At 35.6% G+C, this 19,077-nt stretch overlaps 1 protein-coding gene across 2 annotated transcripts in view; it reads right to left on the reverse strand.

Annotated features, from left to right (window-relative positions):
- Positions 1 to 19,077, reverse strand: part of HELLS (helicase, lymphoid-specific) — a 43,277-nt gene that overhangs the window by 11,366 nt on the left and 12,834 nt on the right. Inside the window, exons 7-17 of one of the 2 annotated variants that reach the window (XR_002338907.1) lie at positions 16,670 to 16,711; positions 13,438 to 13,662; positions 12,686 to 12,868; positions 11,430 to 11,573; positions 8,984 to 9,180; positions 6,542 to 6,638; positions 5,225 to 5,386; positions 3,567 to 3,706; positions 3,346 to 3,484; positions 1,704 to 1,787; positions 1,149 to 1,628 (exon numbers count right to left, since the gene is read on the reverse strand). Coding sequence is in view for 1 of the 2 variants with exons in the window: in XM_003359300.4 (XP_003359348.1) it covers positions 1,509 to 1,628; positions 1,704 to 1,787; positions 3,346 to 3,484; positions 3,567 to 3,706; positions 5,225 to 5,386; positions 6,542 to 6,638; positions 8,984 to 9,180; positions 11,430 to 11,573; positions 12,686 to 12,868; positions 13,438 to 13,662; positions 16,670 to 16,711 (1,533 nt within the window). In the remaining variant the exon portion in view is untranslated. The remainder of the gene's footprint in view (positions 1 to 1,148; positions 1,629 to 1,703; positions 1,788 to 3,345; positions 3,485 to 3,566; positions 3,707 to 5,224; positions 5,387 to 6,541; positions 6,639 to 8,983; positions 9,181 to 11,429; positions 11,574 to 12,685; positions 12,869 to 13,437; positions 13,663 to 16,669; positions 16,712 to 19,077) is intronic. The other variant, XM_003359300.4, reaches the window with a different exon arrangement.

Below are 19,077 nucleotides of genomic sequence, written 5' to 3' on the forward strand. Positions count from 1 at the left end.
AGAGTATCCAGAGTTGCCATGAGCTGTGGTGTAGATCACAGACATGGCCCAGATCCTGCACTGCTGTGGCTGTGGCACAGACTGGCAGCTGCAGCTCCTGATTCGACCCCTAGGCTAGGAACTTCTATATGCCACATATGTGGCCCTAAAAAGCAAAAAACAAAACAAAACAAAAGGCATATCCAAAAGAAGCCAAAACATCTACTCATGTTAATGTCATTTATTTTCCATGCACCTATTTTATCAAGAACTTAACTTTAAGAGAATAGTTAGGAGTTCCCGTCGTGGCTCAGTGGTTAACGAATCCAACTAGGTATCATGAGGTTGTGGGTTTGATCCCTGGCCTTGCTCAGTGGGTTAAGGATCCAGCGTTGCCATGAGGCTACGGTGTAGGTCACAGATGCAGCTCGGATCCCACGTTGGCCAGCAGCTATAACTCCAATTCCTAGCCTGGGAATCTCCATATGCTGCGAGTGCGGCCCTAAGAAAGACAAAAAAAAAAAAAAAAAAAAAAAAAAAAAAGAGAGAGAGAGAGGGAGAGAATAGTTAATATTTAAAAGGAAAAAAAAAGTCTAGGCTATCCTCCCCCAAGAGTGGTAACCAAGAAAAAAAGAAATCTGTAGTTGCCTACAAGATGGGTAGGTAGGATAGGTTAGTTGAATGAATGAGTAGGATGAGGGAACTTTCAAAGCTGTATCTTAATAGGGGTTTGCGGCACAGGTATACAGACACTCAGCAAATATACACTTTAATATCTTCAAGAAATGTAAATTTGATACACAATGACAAAAAAGGCTGAAGTAATCAGAAAAAAGTTATCACCTGTAATTTACTTTGAAAGGTACCAAAGGAGTATAGAATGCTGAACACATACAGTAATGGACTAATGCTATAATACAGGTATGTGATTTAAAAAATGAATAGCGAAAATTTAACAGCAGGTACTACGTGGATTTAGAGGTAGTTATTAAAAATTCTTTTGGTTGCTATATATATATTTCAAGTTTTCCACAGTAAAATACTGGGGTGGAGGGAAGTCAAAAAGTCAGATCAGGCAAAAAATATTCTTACAGCGATGGTTAAAGAGGGTATTATTAAGTAAGGCTATGCTAGAAGGTATATATAATTTCAGAAGCATTAAATCTTACTGGAGTTTCCTCTGTGGAGCAACGGCATAGTGGCATCTTCAGAGTACTGGGAAGCAGGTTCAATCCCTGGCCCAGCACAATGGGTTAAGGATCAGGCCTTGGCACAGCTGTAGCTTCAGTAGCAATTGTAGCTCAGATCTGATCACTGACCCAGGAACTCCATATGCCATGGGGTGGCCAAAAAAGGAACAATAACAACAAAGACTTATTAATACTAAATCAAAATGCTATGTTTTTGATCCTACTACATAGCGTTTCTGGCCTTTCCTATCTCTACATATTTGTAGGTATTCTGAACATTATTTGGAAATCAAGATAGAAAATAAAAGAATTTAGTATGTATGACAGGAGCAGTCTTACATTTTTTTCTCTTTCTGTATAAGACATGGATCCATCGAGCCTGCTAAAGTTGAAATTTCTGAAGTGACAGTAATCCATCAAAATGTCCAACATTCTTGTCATTTGTGAAAAAAGCAGCACCTGAAATTTAAATATATCTTAATACCTATACTGATTAATAGAGAATTAGTGAACCAAAAATCTACTCAAAAGTACCTTGTGACCTCTGATTTTTAGTTCTGGCAGCATTCGATCCAAAATTAAGAATTTCCCAGAATTTGTTACCAATTCTTCATCAATCTTAAACGTGAGCAAAGAAAGATAGAAAAGGAAAAAAAAGGTCACAATTACAAATAATTTGTCTTTGTCAAAATAAAAACCTTCTGAGCAGTTTAATTTAATGACGAATAAATTCCTAAAAACTTAAAATTTTTTTTCTAATTGACCTTATTTGATCTTTTTTTATCAGAAGATATTTCTCAAGGAAAAACATATTCTAGAATTTAAAACTAGGAGTTCCCACTGTGGTGCAGCAGGCTAATATCCCAGTTGTCTCTGTGGCAGCACAGGTTTGATACCTGGCCTGTGGAAATTCCATATACCATGGATGCAACAACACAAAAAAGAAAACAAAAAAGCAACCACAAACTTTAAAAGTAATGATTTCACAAAAACCAAAATTCAGTTTCAGTATATACTTGATCTATCCTACCCACCCCTCTCTCCAAAACTTTGTATGATAAAACATAATGTTGAGGTTTGTTCTTTACAACTGAGTACACTCTCTATCAAATGTGTATGAAAATTACTGCTAGAATTCTCAGTAGAAATTAAAGAACGCACAGGAGCTTATAATAAGCAATCTAAGTATTAAAGAAAATTTTAACCTTCTACGAACATCAATTATAGTGTTAGAAATGACCTTCTTCCTTAACCAATGAAAAGCTTAAGCAGTGGTTCTCAAATGGGGGCAATTTTGCCCTCCACTCCTAGGGTATATGTGGCAGTGCCTGGGAGACAGGTTAGGCTGACACACTGGGGGAGGGAGATGTTTTGGCATCTAGTAGCTAGATGCTAGGGATGCTGGATAAATGGCCTATAAACCACAGACAGCACATCCCTAACAAGGAATTATCTGGCTCAACATGTCACAATTGCTAGGTGTTAGGAACCCTACTGCGAAGTAGTAGTTATTGAGGGTTACTGAGAACTGATTTCCTCAGTACTATGTTATTTTTCTATCGACTGCCCAAGAAAGCAATTTCATTCATTTAATCTGGAAGCCTCCAACTCAGTGTCAACTTTTTGTTCTCTCCTGTGGCTATTTGTTGAGATTGAAGTAATTAACAGCCAGATTGATTTTAATAAGCTAGATACTAACTAAACTAAAATAACTGAAAGGTAACAACAATCTCTGAGAGACAACAAGTGAATTCCCTGGTGACCTAGAGGTTAAGAATCTGGCACTGTCACTGCTGTGGCTCGGGTTGGATCCCTGGCCCAGGAACTTCCACATGCAAGCCCACCCTCCACCCCCAAAAACGAAAATAAGTAAAACAGAGTGGAAATCAATTGTTACTAAAAAACTTATTTTAGGATTCTTAGCTGTATATATAGCTAAGAATATATAAATAAAAATACTAGTTAGCTTACATATAGCCTTTATTTTTAACAATCTAAAGTCCTAAATTTGGGGGTAGAACACTGTCTACATTTACTAGAAACATTTAATCTTCATAAAACAAACAGAGCAGTATCTACTCTAAGTAGTAACACTCAAAAAAAAACCCAAAATGACACTTTCACCCAACATAAAAGTTACAGAAACCAGAACAGTGTATTATTAAATAGTATTCACCTTAAACTCTTGTGTGACTGGGTCTATAGGGTACTCAATCAAATAGGGGTGATTGCAGCATTTGCGAAGTAGCATCATTATATTCTGCAGCTTCAGATTAACTTCAGATTCTACAGGAATATTTGTTTCCACAACAGCTCTGCCCAAAACACATAATCCATGAATATGAGAAGTACAAAATTACCAGTTTAAAGCATACCTTAAATTTTTTAAACTCATACCTTTCTCGGTCTACCTCTGGCTGTATTTGGCTGATCAACTTTTCCAATTCATTAGGAAAGTCATCTATTTTGCTATAATCTATTGACTTTCTGGTTCTCCGTTTTGGTCGTCCAGTGGGACTTAGCTCAACTGTTTCTTTCTAAAACAGAACAAATTAAAGAAATACCATTTATTTTTATGTAAAAAATGTTTTGGGATATAAAGAAAAAAATAATCTTGTCTTTCATCAAGTTTAGTAATTTCCAAAGGCAAAAAAATCAAGAATCCATAAACTATAGGCAAATGTAAATGTTTTCATGTGAAATTTGTTTTAACACTGATGACAATATTTGGAATCAGAGTTAATACATTCATATCTCAGTGGAAAAAATTAAAAGATTTTTAAATTTTTGTGGCACAGCATAAACAAATCCGACTAGTATCCATGAGGACGTGGGTTCAATCCCTGGCCTTGCTCAGTGGGTTGGGGATCTGGAGTTGCAGTGAGCTGTGGTGTAGGTCAGCAGCTTCTATTTGACTCCTAGCCAGGAAACATCCATTTGCTGCTGGTGTGGGCCTAAAAAGCAAAAAAAAAAAAAAAAAAAAAAAAGATAAGACTGTTTTGAACGTATTGAACTTAAATAAAAGCAATTTAATAGCTTTGGGCTGAAATAAGGCTCCACATATTTGCCTTACAGAGGATATTTCTTTGGATTGGTATAATGCTGCAATGAAATCCCTCACAAAAGGCAATTACTTTAATTTCCTAATAGCTAAAAAGCCAGACCTTCCCTTCACTTAAAATGAAAATGGGGAGTTCCCGTTGTGGCGCAGTGGTTAACGGATCCAACTAGGAACCATGAGGTTACGGGTTCGATCCCTGCCCTTGCTCAGTGGGTTAAAGATCTGGCGTTGCCGTGAGCTGTGGTGTGGGTCACAGACTCGGCTCGGATCCTGCGTTGCTGTGGCTCTGGTGTGGGCCGGTGGCTGCAGCTCCGATTCGACCCCTAGCCTGGGAACCTCCATATGCTGCGGGTGCGGCCCTAGAAAAGGCAAGAAGACAAAACAAAAAAAAAACCAAAAAAACAAACAAAAAAAACAAAAAAAATGAAAATGGGCTAAGAGTCTAATGGTTGTACAAAATCAGAAATGCATAATCATAAATATTTTGAAAAGAATACATAGGTTCATGGCAGAGTCAAAAATCTGGACACCTGAACAAATTTTTAAGGGTATGCTAATCTTCAGTTATAAGATAATCACACTCCAATTCTATCTCTTCTTATATGGTGGGTGACTATAAAAGATAATCCTTTCAAATAGAAGATACTGTTGAATTTTTTGACTACCAACCATTTCCTATAAAGGGGCTGTGTATTTGGGGTGACTGGTCTAGATGGCAAGCCCTTAGTATAATGTGTGATTGTTCAAATGTATTTTCAAGTCTGTCCTCAGACAGCATTCCAGATGACCACAAAGCAGTGAATATATGAACCATCACTTGAATTTTAATTACTAGGAGATAATTTCTGCTACTGGCCTCTTGCCTTATACCCCAGTTAGAAATTCACCCTCAGTAAGTCATGAAAACAAGTGATGAACCTTATGTAAGACTGAAATCAATCATGAAATTTTCTATGCCAATTGTCATTCGGTTTATCTCAAATCCACACTCTACCTCACTGGATCCAAACATGTTTGTAATTGTACGGTTCACAATGGCTGTATAAAAGACCTCTTGTTTCTTTGAAAGTGGTGCATAAACAACTACTTCTCGTTTAGGAGGAACTTCAAGGGCAACATCAGATTTTAGTCTTCTCAGTAAGAAAGGTGTTAAAATCTAAAATTTAAACATGAGTAAACATGTAAATATTAAACATTTCTAAAGGAATACTCTCCCCACATACCCTTTTACCCCTTTTCCTCTTTTCTTCCTATATGAAACTGTCATGTCTCAGTAGGCAATATAAAAGATCTCCTTGGAATTTTCCAGACCAGACCAACACTCGTACTCATAGCAGTTTTCTATAACATTTCACAACTTAATTAATTTTTCAAATCTTCTAGTATAACTTCATTGCTTTAAAAAGCAGAAAGAAGGTGATATCTACTTCTTAGGGATAAAGTTACAGCCTGCAGTTTTTAAAAGTTAGGTTTTGAGCTAGAAGAAGTCAACCAACCCAGAAAGGTAAAAAGCTTGTCAAAAGTTTACTTTTATGTTGAGGAGTTCCTATTGTGGCGCAGTGGTTAACGAATCCATCTAGGAACCATGAGGTTTGGAGTTCGATCCCTGGCCTTGCTCAGTGGGTTGGGGATCCGGCGTTGCCGTGAGCTGTGGTGTAGGTTGCAGAAGCAGCTCAGATCCTGCGTTGCTGTGGCTCTGGCGTAGGCCGGTGGCTATGGCTCCCATTAGACCTAGCCTGGCAATCTCCATATGCCATGGAAGCGGCCCTAGAAAAGGCAAAAAAGACAAAAAGTAGTTTACTTTTGTGTTGAAAGTTTACTCCTATAAGTTTTAAAGCTTCAGACTTAAAATGCAAATAATCTAGAGAAGAATTATGACTTGGGATATTATTTTTACTTTGATTACTGTGAGGTTTCACTTCAAAGTAAAAAAAAAATTTTCAAAAAAAAATTTGAATAAAATTGTCAAAGCACAGTGAAAAGCTTTTGGGGCCCATATATGAAACTGGGAGACCTTTGAAAGATTATGTTTGTTTAAAGTAAAACACTTAATTTTCATTTTTGGCTAACAAGTAACCATTAGGGGTAAAGTGAATATATGTGAAAAGGACAAAATTTTGAAAAGCACTTTGGTTCTGCTGTAAAGCCATGTGATCTCTGGAGGAGGGGAAAGGGCAGGGAAATAAATTTGTGTGAGGTTGGTGCTTCATTTTTCAAAATCTACTACACCAGGTTGAAAAAGATCAATTGTAGGGGTTCCTTTTTTATTCTACACATCTATAGTAAGCAAAGTAAGAAAAAAAGTCAAAACCTGGTGCAGCATATGCAATACATTCTGTTCTCTTTCTTTAGCAATAATATCTTCAGCAGTTTCAGAAAGACTAGTGATATCAAACCAAGATTCAAAGCTGTAAGAGAAAAAAAATATTTTAAGTTATCCTATTACATAAATTCATTATATTAACATGACATAGATTTTACATTATGAACCAGGTCTTTTCTTAAAAGAAACTTTGTTTTTCTGATTTAAAAATATATTATTACAATAGTATGACATTAAATAAACATTAAGGTTCCTTTTTTTTCCTCTTTTTTAAAGGCAGACTCCAGACTTTGAAAAACTTATAGTTTCCAAAGGAGACAGGTTGGGGGTGGGGGGATTGTCTGGGGGTTTGGGATGGAAATGCTGTAAAATTTGGTTGTGATAATCATTATATGACTATAAATGTAATAAAATGTATTTCTCTAAAATTGAGATAAATAAATAAATAAATAAATAAATAAATAAAGGCAGACTCCACATGCAGCGCTTCATTTGGATATGGTGTCTGCAGTTCTGGAAGCTTGAATACTCTACATTCTCTTACGGGGGACCTAGAGAAGCGTCCTCCTCTATTGGAGAATAACGTCCTCTTTGACCAAGCAGGCATCTTTGGGAGGAACACATATGTCCCATGGGAGGAAGGGGACACCAACCTAGCCAGCCAGATCAGACAAATCAACCCTAGCGATAGTGGGGTGACAGATGTCACAGCCAAGATCACTCTCTCATCCAAAGGTGCATATTTTAAGAGACATTTTAAGTAAGTTACAGAAATGAAAACTAACTTTTTGAAAACCAAGGCCATAAGACCTCTTTAGGTAAAGATGTGATCACTACAATGTTTTTGAAATTCAATATATACGTACCCTGAGAATGATATTTATTAATATCCTTAGTTCTTTACAAGGTAAAAACAACCTATTAAAAGTGAGCTATTATATATAAGCATGTCTATACTGAGTAACACTGTACTGTCAGTAAATACCATTGGGAAAAATGCGAATTAACATTAATGCAGCAGTTAGGCCAGATATTCCCAAACTTTCATCAGCTGAGGCATGTTTTATAAATTCATTTTCTTAGCTCCTTCCTCAATACTCAGCAGAAATGCAGGACCTGGAAATCTTGCCTTTTAATAAATGTTTCCTAAGACACCCTGGCCTTGGGCTAATGTTGGTAACCGGAGGTAGAATAAATTCTCAAAATAAAACTTTTTCCCACACAAAATTAACTTTCTTCCTTCACTGATGCCAAAGTAAGTATAAATCAGTTACTTTGCCCTTCTGATTTCAACATTTCTAGTGTCATTATTTTTAATTTCTGGTAAGATTATTTACTCTTCTGAGATACTACTTTCTGAAAACTATTTTTATATTTTGTTTTTATGATATAAGGGAAGATTCAAACAGTTTCTAGAATAAAAAGCATTAGGGTGAATCTGGGAGACCTTGATTATATCTTTGACTCTAGTATGTTTAATAACTTTACACTTAAGTTTTCTCATGTGTGAGATGGGATGTATTCAACCTCTCTACCCTTGTTTTAGAGAATAAAATGAAAATATCCATCTGAAAGTGTTTTACAAAGTTAAAACAATGAAGAGGCTTATAAAATATTTTAAAGCAAGATAAAAGTTTTCCTTTAATCAAAGCAAATAAAATTGAAATAATTTTTTATTTATCTCTTTTTTTTTTTTTTTCCAAAAGAAGAACATACTATGGGGAGGATTTGGAAGAAGGTGTATATCCCTGGAGTTCCTATTGTGGCTCAGCATTAACGAACCTGAATAGCATCCATGAGGATGCAGGTTTGATGCCTGGCCCTGCTCAGTGGGGTTAAGGATCCAGCATTGCTGTGTGGTGTAGATCGCAGATATGACTCGGACCTGACATTGCTGTGGCTGTGGCTGGCAGCTGTAGCTCCGATTGGTGGACCCCTAGCCTGGGAACGTCCATATACCGCAGAGGCCCCAAAAAGAAAAAGGTACAAACTTCCAGTTATAAAATAAACACTAGCGATATAATGTACAACATGATGACTATACTTAATATTGCTTTATGATATATAGGAAAGCTGTTAACAGAGAAGAGTTAACAGCTTAAGAGTTCTCATCACAAAGAGAAAAAAATTTTTTTTACTGTATCTATTTGAGATGATGGATGTTACTAAACCAACTGTGGTAGTCACTTCCGATATATGTAAACCCAACCATCATCCTATGTACTTTAAACTTGTACACTGATATATGCCAATTATTTCTTAATAAAACCATAAAAAAACAAAGAGAGTAGAAAGTATGATATATACTATAAAGAACTAGCCCAAAGCTGTCACTTTAATCCAACTACCTATAAGAAAGAAATTAAACTATAAGCACAGATTTTGACAAGGTTAGAAAAACAGAAATAATTAAATAACTGGCTTACCTACCTTTTCAAGTCATCAAATACATCTGGCAACAAAAAGTTTAGCAATGACCAAAGCTCTGATAAATTGTTTTGCAAAGGAGTACCAGTCAAAAGAAGTTTGTTATCCGCATTGAATCGTTTTAACTCCCTGATTAGACGGCACTTCATGTTCTTAATCCTGTGTCCTTCATCTACTATTAAGTATTTCCAATAGCAATGCTAGAAAAGGAATTTAGGGAAAACTTTTTTATATGATGACCTCACAGTTTTTCCTAAGAGCAGATCTAAAAATAAAACCTCTGTATTTGGAATGAAGGTTCAATTTTATCAAATGCTATTTCTGTATTGAGATCGTGTTTTCCTCTGATCTACTAATAGACTAACTTCCTAAAATTGATACATATTTGTGTTCCTGAAATAGACCTCACTTGGCCCTGGACTAATAATTAAAGTCCATCTGCTATTATGCCTTTTCTTTAGTCAAAGCAGTCTGTAGTTTTCTTTTCTAATGCTTTATCTAGTTTTAATGCTATCCTAGAGTCCTAAAAACTTTAGGATAGGAAATGAAAGGCTACTATTTCTATATACTCTGAAACACTAAATAGCATTAGGATTTTCATTGTTGAAGCCCACATCTGAAACTGATGCTCTTCATAGTCAGATGGTGTTCTCCCTTCTTACATAGTTATTGGTTTGTTTAGGTTTTCCCTTTCTTCTGGAGCTAATTTTAGTAATATATGTTTTCACAGAAAGCTCTCCATTTACTTTAAGCTGTAATGAAAATCAATTTCTCATTTTTAATGCTTTTATCTTATTCAAGCAAGATAAAAATACACAAATATGTGTAAAAATACAGAAATATACAGTTTTTGAGAAATATAAATACCAACTGATAACTATAGGTATAGATATCTTTGGATAATGCGATTGGCAATTTAGGGGAAAAGAAGGAAATAGGGCATCTTTTGCATTTTACTTTACACACTGACAGCAGAATGAAAAGAAAAATTTAAATATTATGATTTTGTTAATTAAAAAAAAACTTGGAACTTTTTGATAATAAAACAAACAAATCAGATATCCTGAATAATCTCTCACTATATGACATGTCTTAAAAAGCCAAACAAAATATAAAACATCCTTCATAAATGAGTAAGAAAAAGAACCCAATGCAACAGAAATGATGAGGAATCTGAAAAATGAATTAGTAAACAGACTCAGATGCTTCTGCTGCTACTCCAGAATTGAAGTCCTATACCCTCTATGCCATCAACCTCTAAAAGGAGGATCCTTAAAATAGTTAACCAAAGCTCAGTGAAAGGGAAAACTAAAAAAATTCTAGCCACTGGCAAATGAAATCAACAAGGAAGCTTTCTGTTTCAGTATGGGCTAGTCATAGAAAGCAAAATAATTAGAAAGATCTACATGTTTTATTATTTTGTAGAAAACAGGTATTTCAATAAGCAGTGTAAAGCATTACCCTATTTATAAATTATACCTATATGCTAACAATAGTTGTATAACAACAGAAATTCTTAGGTAGAATTATAAGTGCTTTTAAGTCTTACTGTACACTTTTTCCTATATGCAGTATCTGATACTTTTACTGTGAAGAAATAACATGCTAATCACATTCCAAAATCCTACCAGCACACAAATAAAATTTGATGTACAGCTGAATTTTGAACAGCATGAATTTGAACTGCTCAGGTCGACTTACATGCAGATTTTTCTCAATAATAAATACTATATACAATATTACATGATTCACAGGTGGCTAAATCCAGATCCATAACTGTGGATAAAGATGACTGACTAAAATATACATGGATTTCCAACTGCACACCAGGTGGGTGGCCCTAAACCCATGTTGTTCAAAGGTCAATCGTACTGGTCAGAGAGAAAAACAGTAAAGAACTATATATTAAATAGGCAGAGCAGTGAAAAGTTCAAAACACCAAAAAATGAACTGAGAGGCAATGAGAGGTCGTTTTTCAACAATATTACAATAACTTTGGCACAAATAAATAAGTAGCTACAATACAAAGAAAAGTAGATATGGAAATGTTATATATACCACAGTTGATCCATGAGATAGAAAATAACTTATCTTCATATATTTTACTATTTGATTAAAATTAAATGGATAACATCTGTAATATGTATGACATATCTATAATACATTCTCGGATAATGTCTATGCCTGGCAGATTCTAACACATTTGAAATAATGTTATGGCTATAGATTAAAGGGCCAAAGGCCTTAATTTTCTTCTCAAAGACTACAGACTTCATCTCCATCTTTCTGTTAATAAAAACCTCCAGGTTCTAAAGGAATAGGCACAATGCCATATATTCTACCAGGAAAAAAAAAATTAAACAAATGCTACTAGATAGTGAGAAGTGTTATAAATTAAGAAAAACATGATTTTATGGACTACCAAGAATCCAATGAGGACCATTCGTACCTGTAACACATTTCGGTCTCTCATGGCTATCTCAAACGAAGTGATCACCACAGGATGGATCTGCAGTGTCCCTTTCCGTTTGTGAATATGATTTACCAACTTTCGACGTTCTTGCTGACTTCCATGATATAACATAGTAGGAATCTAAAAGATTTTACATTGATTTATAACAAATGTTAAAACAAAATGTAAATTAAAATTTGGAAAATATAAAATCAATTTCTAAGAGAAAAAATATAATTTAACGTAACCTTAGTTCTATAACACAAATCAATCAATTCTAATAAATAACTGGACTACCATGGAAGAATAATAAAGCCATTAAAAATAAATCAAGGAGTTCCCGTCGTGGCGCAGTGGTTAATGAATCTGACTAGGAACCATGAGGTTGCGGGTTCGATCCCTGGCCTCGCTCAGTGGGTTAAGGATCCAGCGTTGCCATGAGCTGTGGTGTCGGTTGCAGACAAGGCTCAGATCCCGTGTTGCTGTGGCTGTGATGTAGGCTGGTGGCTACAGCTCTGATTCGACCCCTAGCCTGGGAACCTCCATATGCCGAGGGAGTGGCCCTAAGAAAGGCAAAAAAACAAACAAACAAAAAAACAAATCAAGTATAAGGTGAGATAGATGGCAAAGCGATTTGTAGAATAAATATGTCTCATAAGGCAAAGATCTGAGTAAAACACTTATGTATGGAAGGAAAATACCACAAGGATGAACAGAATTAAAAAATAAATTCTGGAGTTCCCGTCATGGCACAGTGGAAACGAATCTGACTAGGAACCATGAGGTTTTGGGTTTGGTCCCTGGCCTCACTCAGTGGGTTAAGGATCTGGTGTTGCCGTGAGCAGTGTAGGTCACAGACACAGCACGGAACCTGCGTTCATTGCTGTGGCTGTGGCGCAGGCCAGCACCTGTAGCTCCAATTTTACTCCTAACCTGGGAACCTTTATATGCCACGGATGTGGCCCTAAAAAGCAAAAAAATAAAATTCTACCTAGGCCTGTCTTTGGTGAATCTATGTATTATTTAATGCACTAAAAATCATCCAAAGATATTTTTGGAAAGATGTCCAAGACTACTAATAACTATTATGCTATATAAACTTAAAGTATTGCTAAGATTGAAAGATAATTCTAATAGGATGGAGGGCTACAAAGAACTCAACATAATCAGAGTAAGAGATCTATAACTTAACTCAGGCAACAAAACGATAAAACATTTGAAATACACATTTAGTAAAAGGAAACCTGTCTTACTTCTGGTGTAAATCTCTGGAATTCAGCCATCCAGTTAGGAAGTGTAGACAAAGGGCCACAGACCAGGAAAGGTCCAGGTACTCCTCTCTGAATCATCAATGCAATTGTAGCAATGCACTGAACTGTCTTTCCCAATCCCATTTCATCTGCTAAAATGCCATTAATTCCATTTTCCCAAAGCATCTGGACCAAAGAAATATACACTGATTTAAACAGATATAAACATCTAACATTCGTTAGCAATTTATTTCTTTTTACCCAAAGATGATAATTATCTTGAGAATGACATATTTGCACCATAAGTAATAACATTTGTGGGAAGTCAGTTATCAAAGTCACAAAAATATTGGTAGCCTTAAATAAGATAATGTTTCACTTTCAAAAATTTACTCTGGGAGTTCCCACTGTGGCACAGTGGGTTAAGGATCCAGTTTGTTTCTGCAGAGGTGCTGGTTCAATCTCTGGCCCTGCACAATGAGTTAAGGATCTGACATTGCTACAGCTGTGGCGAAGGTCACAGCTTGGGCTGAGATTTGATCCTGGGAACTTCCATATGCCACGGGTTTGGCATATGGAAGAAAAAAAAATTTATTCTGGGTAAGTCATAACATAAATATTTACAGAGAAATGTGTTTCACATATAACAGTGAAACATGGAAGGAACAACTCAAGTCGTATTACATCACATTAACAGGTTAGTATATAGAAATGAATTACCATCATAAATTATAGGATACACTAAGATTCATTACCCTAAGCCATTCCATGCCTTCCACTTGGTACCATCGCATCACTCCTCCCGTGAAATGTTTTGGTTGCTGAAAGGGTACTGGCTGTCCATTACATTTCCGAACTGGGTCAAAAAAGAATTTAGTATTTTGCCTAACCGTTTGAGATAATCTATCTTTAATTATACTATTTGAATCTCTGTTTTTCTGAAGATCTTCTACACAAAGATTAGAGCAGGAACTTTCATTCTGTAACAAAAAAGGTTTAATTAGAAGTTTAGCACATAATAATGCTGCTACCTTCCATTAATCAGAAAAATGTAACTACTAATCACAATTCATCCAATGGTATAATTGTTGGGTATGAAGAAATAAAACCACATGTTGAATAAAAACCCTAGAGTGACTTCCATTACACCACAAATGCAAAGCCATTAAAAAAAAAAAAAAAAAAAAAAAAACAGCTTCTGAAAATAATCCTTACAGGTAATAGACACACACTTTCGAAATATCCTTTACAATTATACATCCCTTCCAAACCTCTAAAATGTGCTACCCAAGAATTTATTAAACTAATTTCCTTCACCTGTAACAAAGATAACACATAATGTCCATTAAATAATTATTTTCAAGGAACATAAAAACATTTAATTCCATCTAAATAATTACTTTTACTTCAGGAAAAAGGCAAAATAGTTAGAAAACTTAAGTGTATCAATTTATGTCTGTGACACAACGTATGACCAATGGTAAATTTTACTGGCTAGCTATGTCCACAATTCTATTTTAAGAATATGAAAACAAGGATTAAGTCAATTCAAAGGGAAATATTATAAATGATGCCACAACTGGATATTCAACTGGAAAAATATGAAACTTAAGTTTCACCACTTCATACATGAAATGTGACAAAACCATATACCTAAACATCAAAAGCCAGAACCATAAAGCTTTTCGAAGCAATATCTTGACAACTTTGTGATAGACAAATACTTAAGACAAAAAAGCACTAACCACCAAAAGAAAAAATAAACTGTACTATTACAAAATTTAAATTTTTCTGATTAAAAGGTATCATGAAGAAAATGAGTAGGCAAAGAAAGTACAATACATAGATTTGACAATGAACAGATTAAAGAATTCACATCAATAAAGACAACCCAGTAACTGGGCAAAAGATATGAATAGATGGTTTACAGAAGGAAACATGCAAGTACTCACTTTGGAAAAAGATTTGTACTTTCTTATAAAGTTCTTATAAAGTTGAACTACATTTACCATATGACCCAGCAATTCCATTGAGTATGAAAACATGTCCACACAAAGATCTTTACACAAATTAACACAGCAGCCCCGTTCATAACAGTTACAAACTGGAAACAATCCAAATGCCCATGAAGAGAATGGATAAAGATGTTACAGTATTCAATAGAAAACCATTCAGCAAAAGAAACCAACTAGCAGTAAACTCAACAACATCCAATGATGCTTCTCAACCACAAGGAGTAAAAAGTAGCAGGGAATAAAAGACTACATATTTATATTTCAGTTTTATCAAAACTAGATTTTGATAAATGTTTTTAAAAAATTCAGGCAAAATTAATCTATGACAGAAGTAAAAAAGCAGTTACTTTTAGGTTTGGGGTGGGGAAATGACTGGAAACGGATAAAAGGGATCTTTCTACCATAATGAAAAGGTTCTAAATCTTAATTTGGGTGGTGGTTACACAGATGTATACATTTGTCAATTTTATCAGAATAAACACAAGATCAGTATATTTATTCACTGTATAGATGTTGTCAATTCCACAGTAAATTGTAGTTAAAGATGAGACTGTACTTTATCTTTAAAAAGGTGACTACATATTTATTAAAATTATGCTTAATCTTATTTACATTTAACATAGTTGGGTTATAAATATGTCATAACCCAATCTTTATACTGAACAGAAAATAAATCTTGTGCATGTAAATCTATGAAACTAGAACACACCCTCACACCATGCACAAAAATAAACTCAAAATGACTTAAAGACTTAAACATAAGACATGATGTGACACCGTAAAACTTCCAGAAGAGAACATAGGCAAAACATTCTGACATAAACTGGATAAATGTTTTCTTGGGTCAGTTTCCAAGGCAACAGAAATAAAAACAAAAATACAACCAATGAGACCTAATCAAACTTACAACCTTTTGCAGAGCAAAGAAAATCATAAAAAGACTGAAAAGACAACCCACAGAATGGGAGAAAATAGTTGCAAACAATGCCACTGACAAGGGCTCAATTTCCAAAATACACAAACAACTCATACCAACTCAACAACAAAAAAATAAATATCCCAATCAAAAAATGAGGAGTTCCAATTGTGGCACAGTGGTTAACGAATCCAACTAGGAACCATGAAGTTGCGGGTTCGATCTCTGCCCTTGCTCAGTGGGTTAACGATCCGGCGCTACTGTGAGCTGTGGTGTAGGTCGCAGACGCGGCTCAGGTCCCGCGTTGCTGTGGCTCTGGCGTAGGTTGGCAGCTACAGCTCCAATTAGACCCCTAGCCTGGGAAACTCCATATGCCGCGGGAGCAGCCCAAGAAATGGCAAAAAGACACACACACACACACACACACACACACACACACACAAAAAAAAAAAAAAGAGCAGAAGACCTAAATAGACATTTCTCCAAAGACATATGGATGGCCAGTAGGCACATGAAAAAAGCTCAGCATCACTAATATTAGAGAAATGCAAATCAAAAGTACCACCTCAACTCTGACCTCATGATCAGATTGGCCATCATTAATAAATCTCCAAATTACAAATGCTGGAGAGGGTGTAGAGAAAAGGGAACCCTTCTGTACTGTTAATGGGAATGTTTACTGGTACAATAATTATGGAAAACAGAAATATAACTAAAGATAGAACTGCAATATGATCCAGCAAACCCACTCTTGGGTATATAGCTGGATAAAACTATAATTCAAAAAGAAATATGCACCTCTATGTTCACTACAGCACTATGCATAATAGCCAAGACACAGGGAATTATTTTCAATGTTTTGTAACAGCCTATAAGGAAAAAGAATCTGGAAAAAAAAAAAAAAGAATAAAAAGTCTGAATGAATCACATTGCCATAATCTGAAACTAACAATGCTGTAAGTCAATTATATGCCAATTAAAAACTATAAAAAAGGTGCTAATGATTAGAGAAGCAAATATGACTCCTAAATTTAATATCCATTATAAATTTCTTACCTCAGTCTCCTTTTTATTTTTCTTAGCCACAGACAAAATTTCCTAAAACATTAAGAAAACAAAAACAAAGTAACAATGAATGTGGTTCATTCATTCAACAATTATTCTTGTTCTGATTTTATGCTAGGAAATGAGGATAAGGCTTGCAAGGTAATTAAAATACAGAGGAATCAAACTGGTGGACATCAAACAAATTTAAACCCATGGCATCTTGTAAAATTCTGAATTCATCAATAGCTCTTAAAAATTGGGTTATGTCCTAGCCTTGCTCAGTGGGTTAAGGATCTGGCTGCTACAGAGAAAAACTGCAGATGAGGCTCCAATCCAGTGTTGCTATGGTTTGTGACACAGGCCACAGCTGCAGCTCAGATTTGACCCCTGGTCCAAGAACTTCCATTTGCCACAAGTGCGGCCTTAAAAAAAAAGAGAAAAAAAGGGGGGGTTATTTACTCCTGAATTTTCCAGGGTTTTTTTTTTTTAAACCTAAGTTTATCTGAATAGGATTTCTCTCATGGCACAGTGGGTTGAGGATCTGGCATTGTCACTGCAATGGCTTGAGTTGCTGCTGCAATGTGGGTTCGATTCCCAGCCTAGGAACTGCCAATATTCTAGGCATGGCTAAAAAAGAAAAAAAAAAGAAGAAAAAAAAAAAAAGTTTATCTGAATAGCTTAAGTCCAAATTCACACATTCCTCTAATACAGAGGTTGACAAACTAGAGCCCTATGGAGCAATACCAGCCAGCAACCTATTTTTATAAATGACTAAATAAAGTTTAATTAGATCAAAGTCAGGCACACTGGTTTACAATTTGTCTATGGCTGCTTTCCATATACAAAGGCAAGTTCAGAGTTGATTAGTTATCCACAAAACTACTCAAATCCAAAATGTTTACTATGTGGCCCTTTACAGAAAAAGTTCTCCAAAACCTGCTCTAGAGTCAAGTTGTGTGTACTCCCATTATTCAAGGATTCACTCCCAAATATATTTCAGTACCAACTCCAGCCCACTTTAGGTTTCTCTCTGGACAGAAATCTGAGTTTGCAATTCTGAGCAAGAGGTCAACAACAAATATATTAAAAGTAGAAGTCTTCTGATTTCGAATTACCTACTAGATGCTAAAGGTATGGAGACAAGTATTATTTGAGTGTCCTTGGTGACTCAAGAGAGTATTATATCAAATTGTCTGAAACAGCTGTCTTCAGGGCATAATCATTAAAGACAGAGTTAGAATACATTTCAAGCAGAATGAACAGGTGCAGAGGACAAAAGAGATGAAATAGTATGATACATTCAAGAAATTTTAAGCATATCTCAAATTTGAGATACACAGGAGAATGTCACAACACATAAGTGGCTGACACTACATACATACATATGTACACATATATGTCTCATATGTGTACATAAAAAGTATTATGTAGGTATAATATTCACATCCTAAGGCCGAAGGAATTTTTTTTTTTTTTTTTGTCTTTTTTGCTATTTCTTGGGCCGCCCCTGCGGCATATGGAGGTTCCCAGGCTAGGGGTCGAATCGGAGCTGCAGCTGCCAGCCTACGCCAGAGCCACAGCAACGCGGGATCCGAGCCGCATCTGCAACCTACACCACAGCTCACGGCAATGCTGAATCGTTGTTAACCCACTGAGCAAGGGCAGGGACCGAACCCGCAACCTCATGGTTCCCAGTCAGATTCGTTAACCACTGCGCCACGACGGGAACTCCCGAAGGAATTTTATATAGAGAATAAAAGAGTTGTTTTTTTAAATGACCAGATAAGCTGAACCTTTTTGACAAATTTGTGAATGAATCAAAACAGTACCAACTATGAAGTATTCTTATTGGAAATTAAACCTCCTTAACTCCCAAGGCCACTACCTCTACGGCTTCATCCTTCAACACTCTTTTGTTTACAAACTGGAGCCAAATATAATTTAAGTTTTTTGAACTTGCCAAGAACTCTCCTGTCTTTGGACATTTGTCAAGTGTTATTATCTCTTCTCAGAACACTTCCCCAGTTATCTTCCTTATGTCTTATTATTTCCCTATTTCCTAACCCTACCTTCAAATGATTTAACTTTTATCCTTCAAGTCTCAACCTCCTAGATGAAATCTTTATGAACTTCACGCTTATAAGCCCTTCTATATGCTCAACAGCATCCAGTTTTCAAGTCATATTTGACTATTTCTAAACACCTCACTGGATAACAGTATCACGCAAAGTCAGTGATACCTTTCTTTTGTAATTGACGTGTCCACCTTCAACAAAGTTTGCCCACAGCAGATATGCCACAAACATTTGATGAATTAAAATAAGCTGTGTCATTATCTAAACTTCAATAAACCTCATTAAAAGTGATTTTCAGCCTGAAGGTTGAGTATGTTCCGTAACAAATTAAGTGGGTCTTAC

The sequence above is a fragment of the Sus scrofa genome, chromosome 14, assembly GCF_000003025.6.
Source record: "Sus scrofa isolate TJ Tabasco breed Duroc chromosome 14, Sscrofa11.1, whole genome shotgun sequence".
NCBI classification, from domain to species: domain Eukaryota; kingdom Metazoa; phylum Chordata; class Mammalia; order Artiodactyla; family Suidae; genus Sus; species Sus scrofa.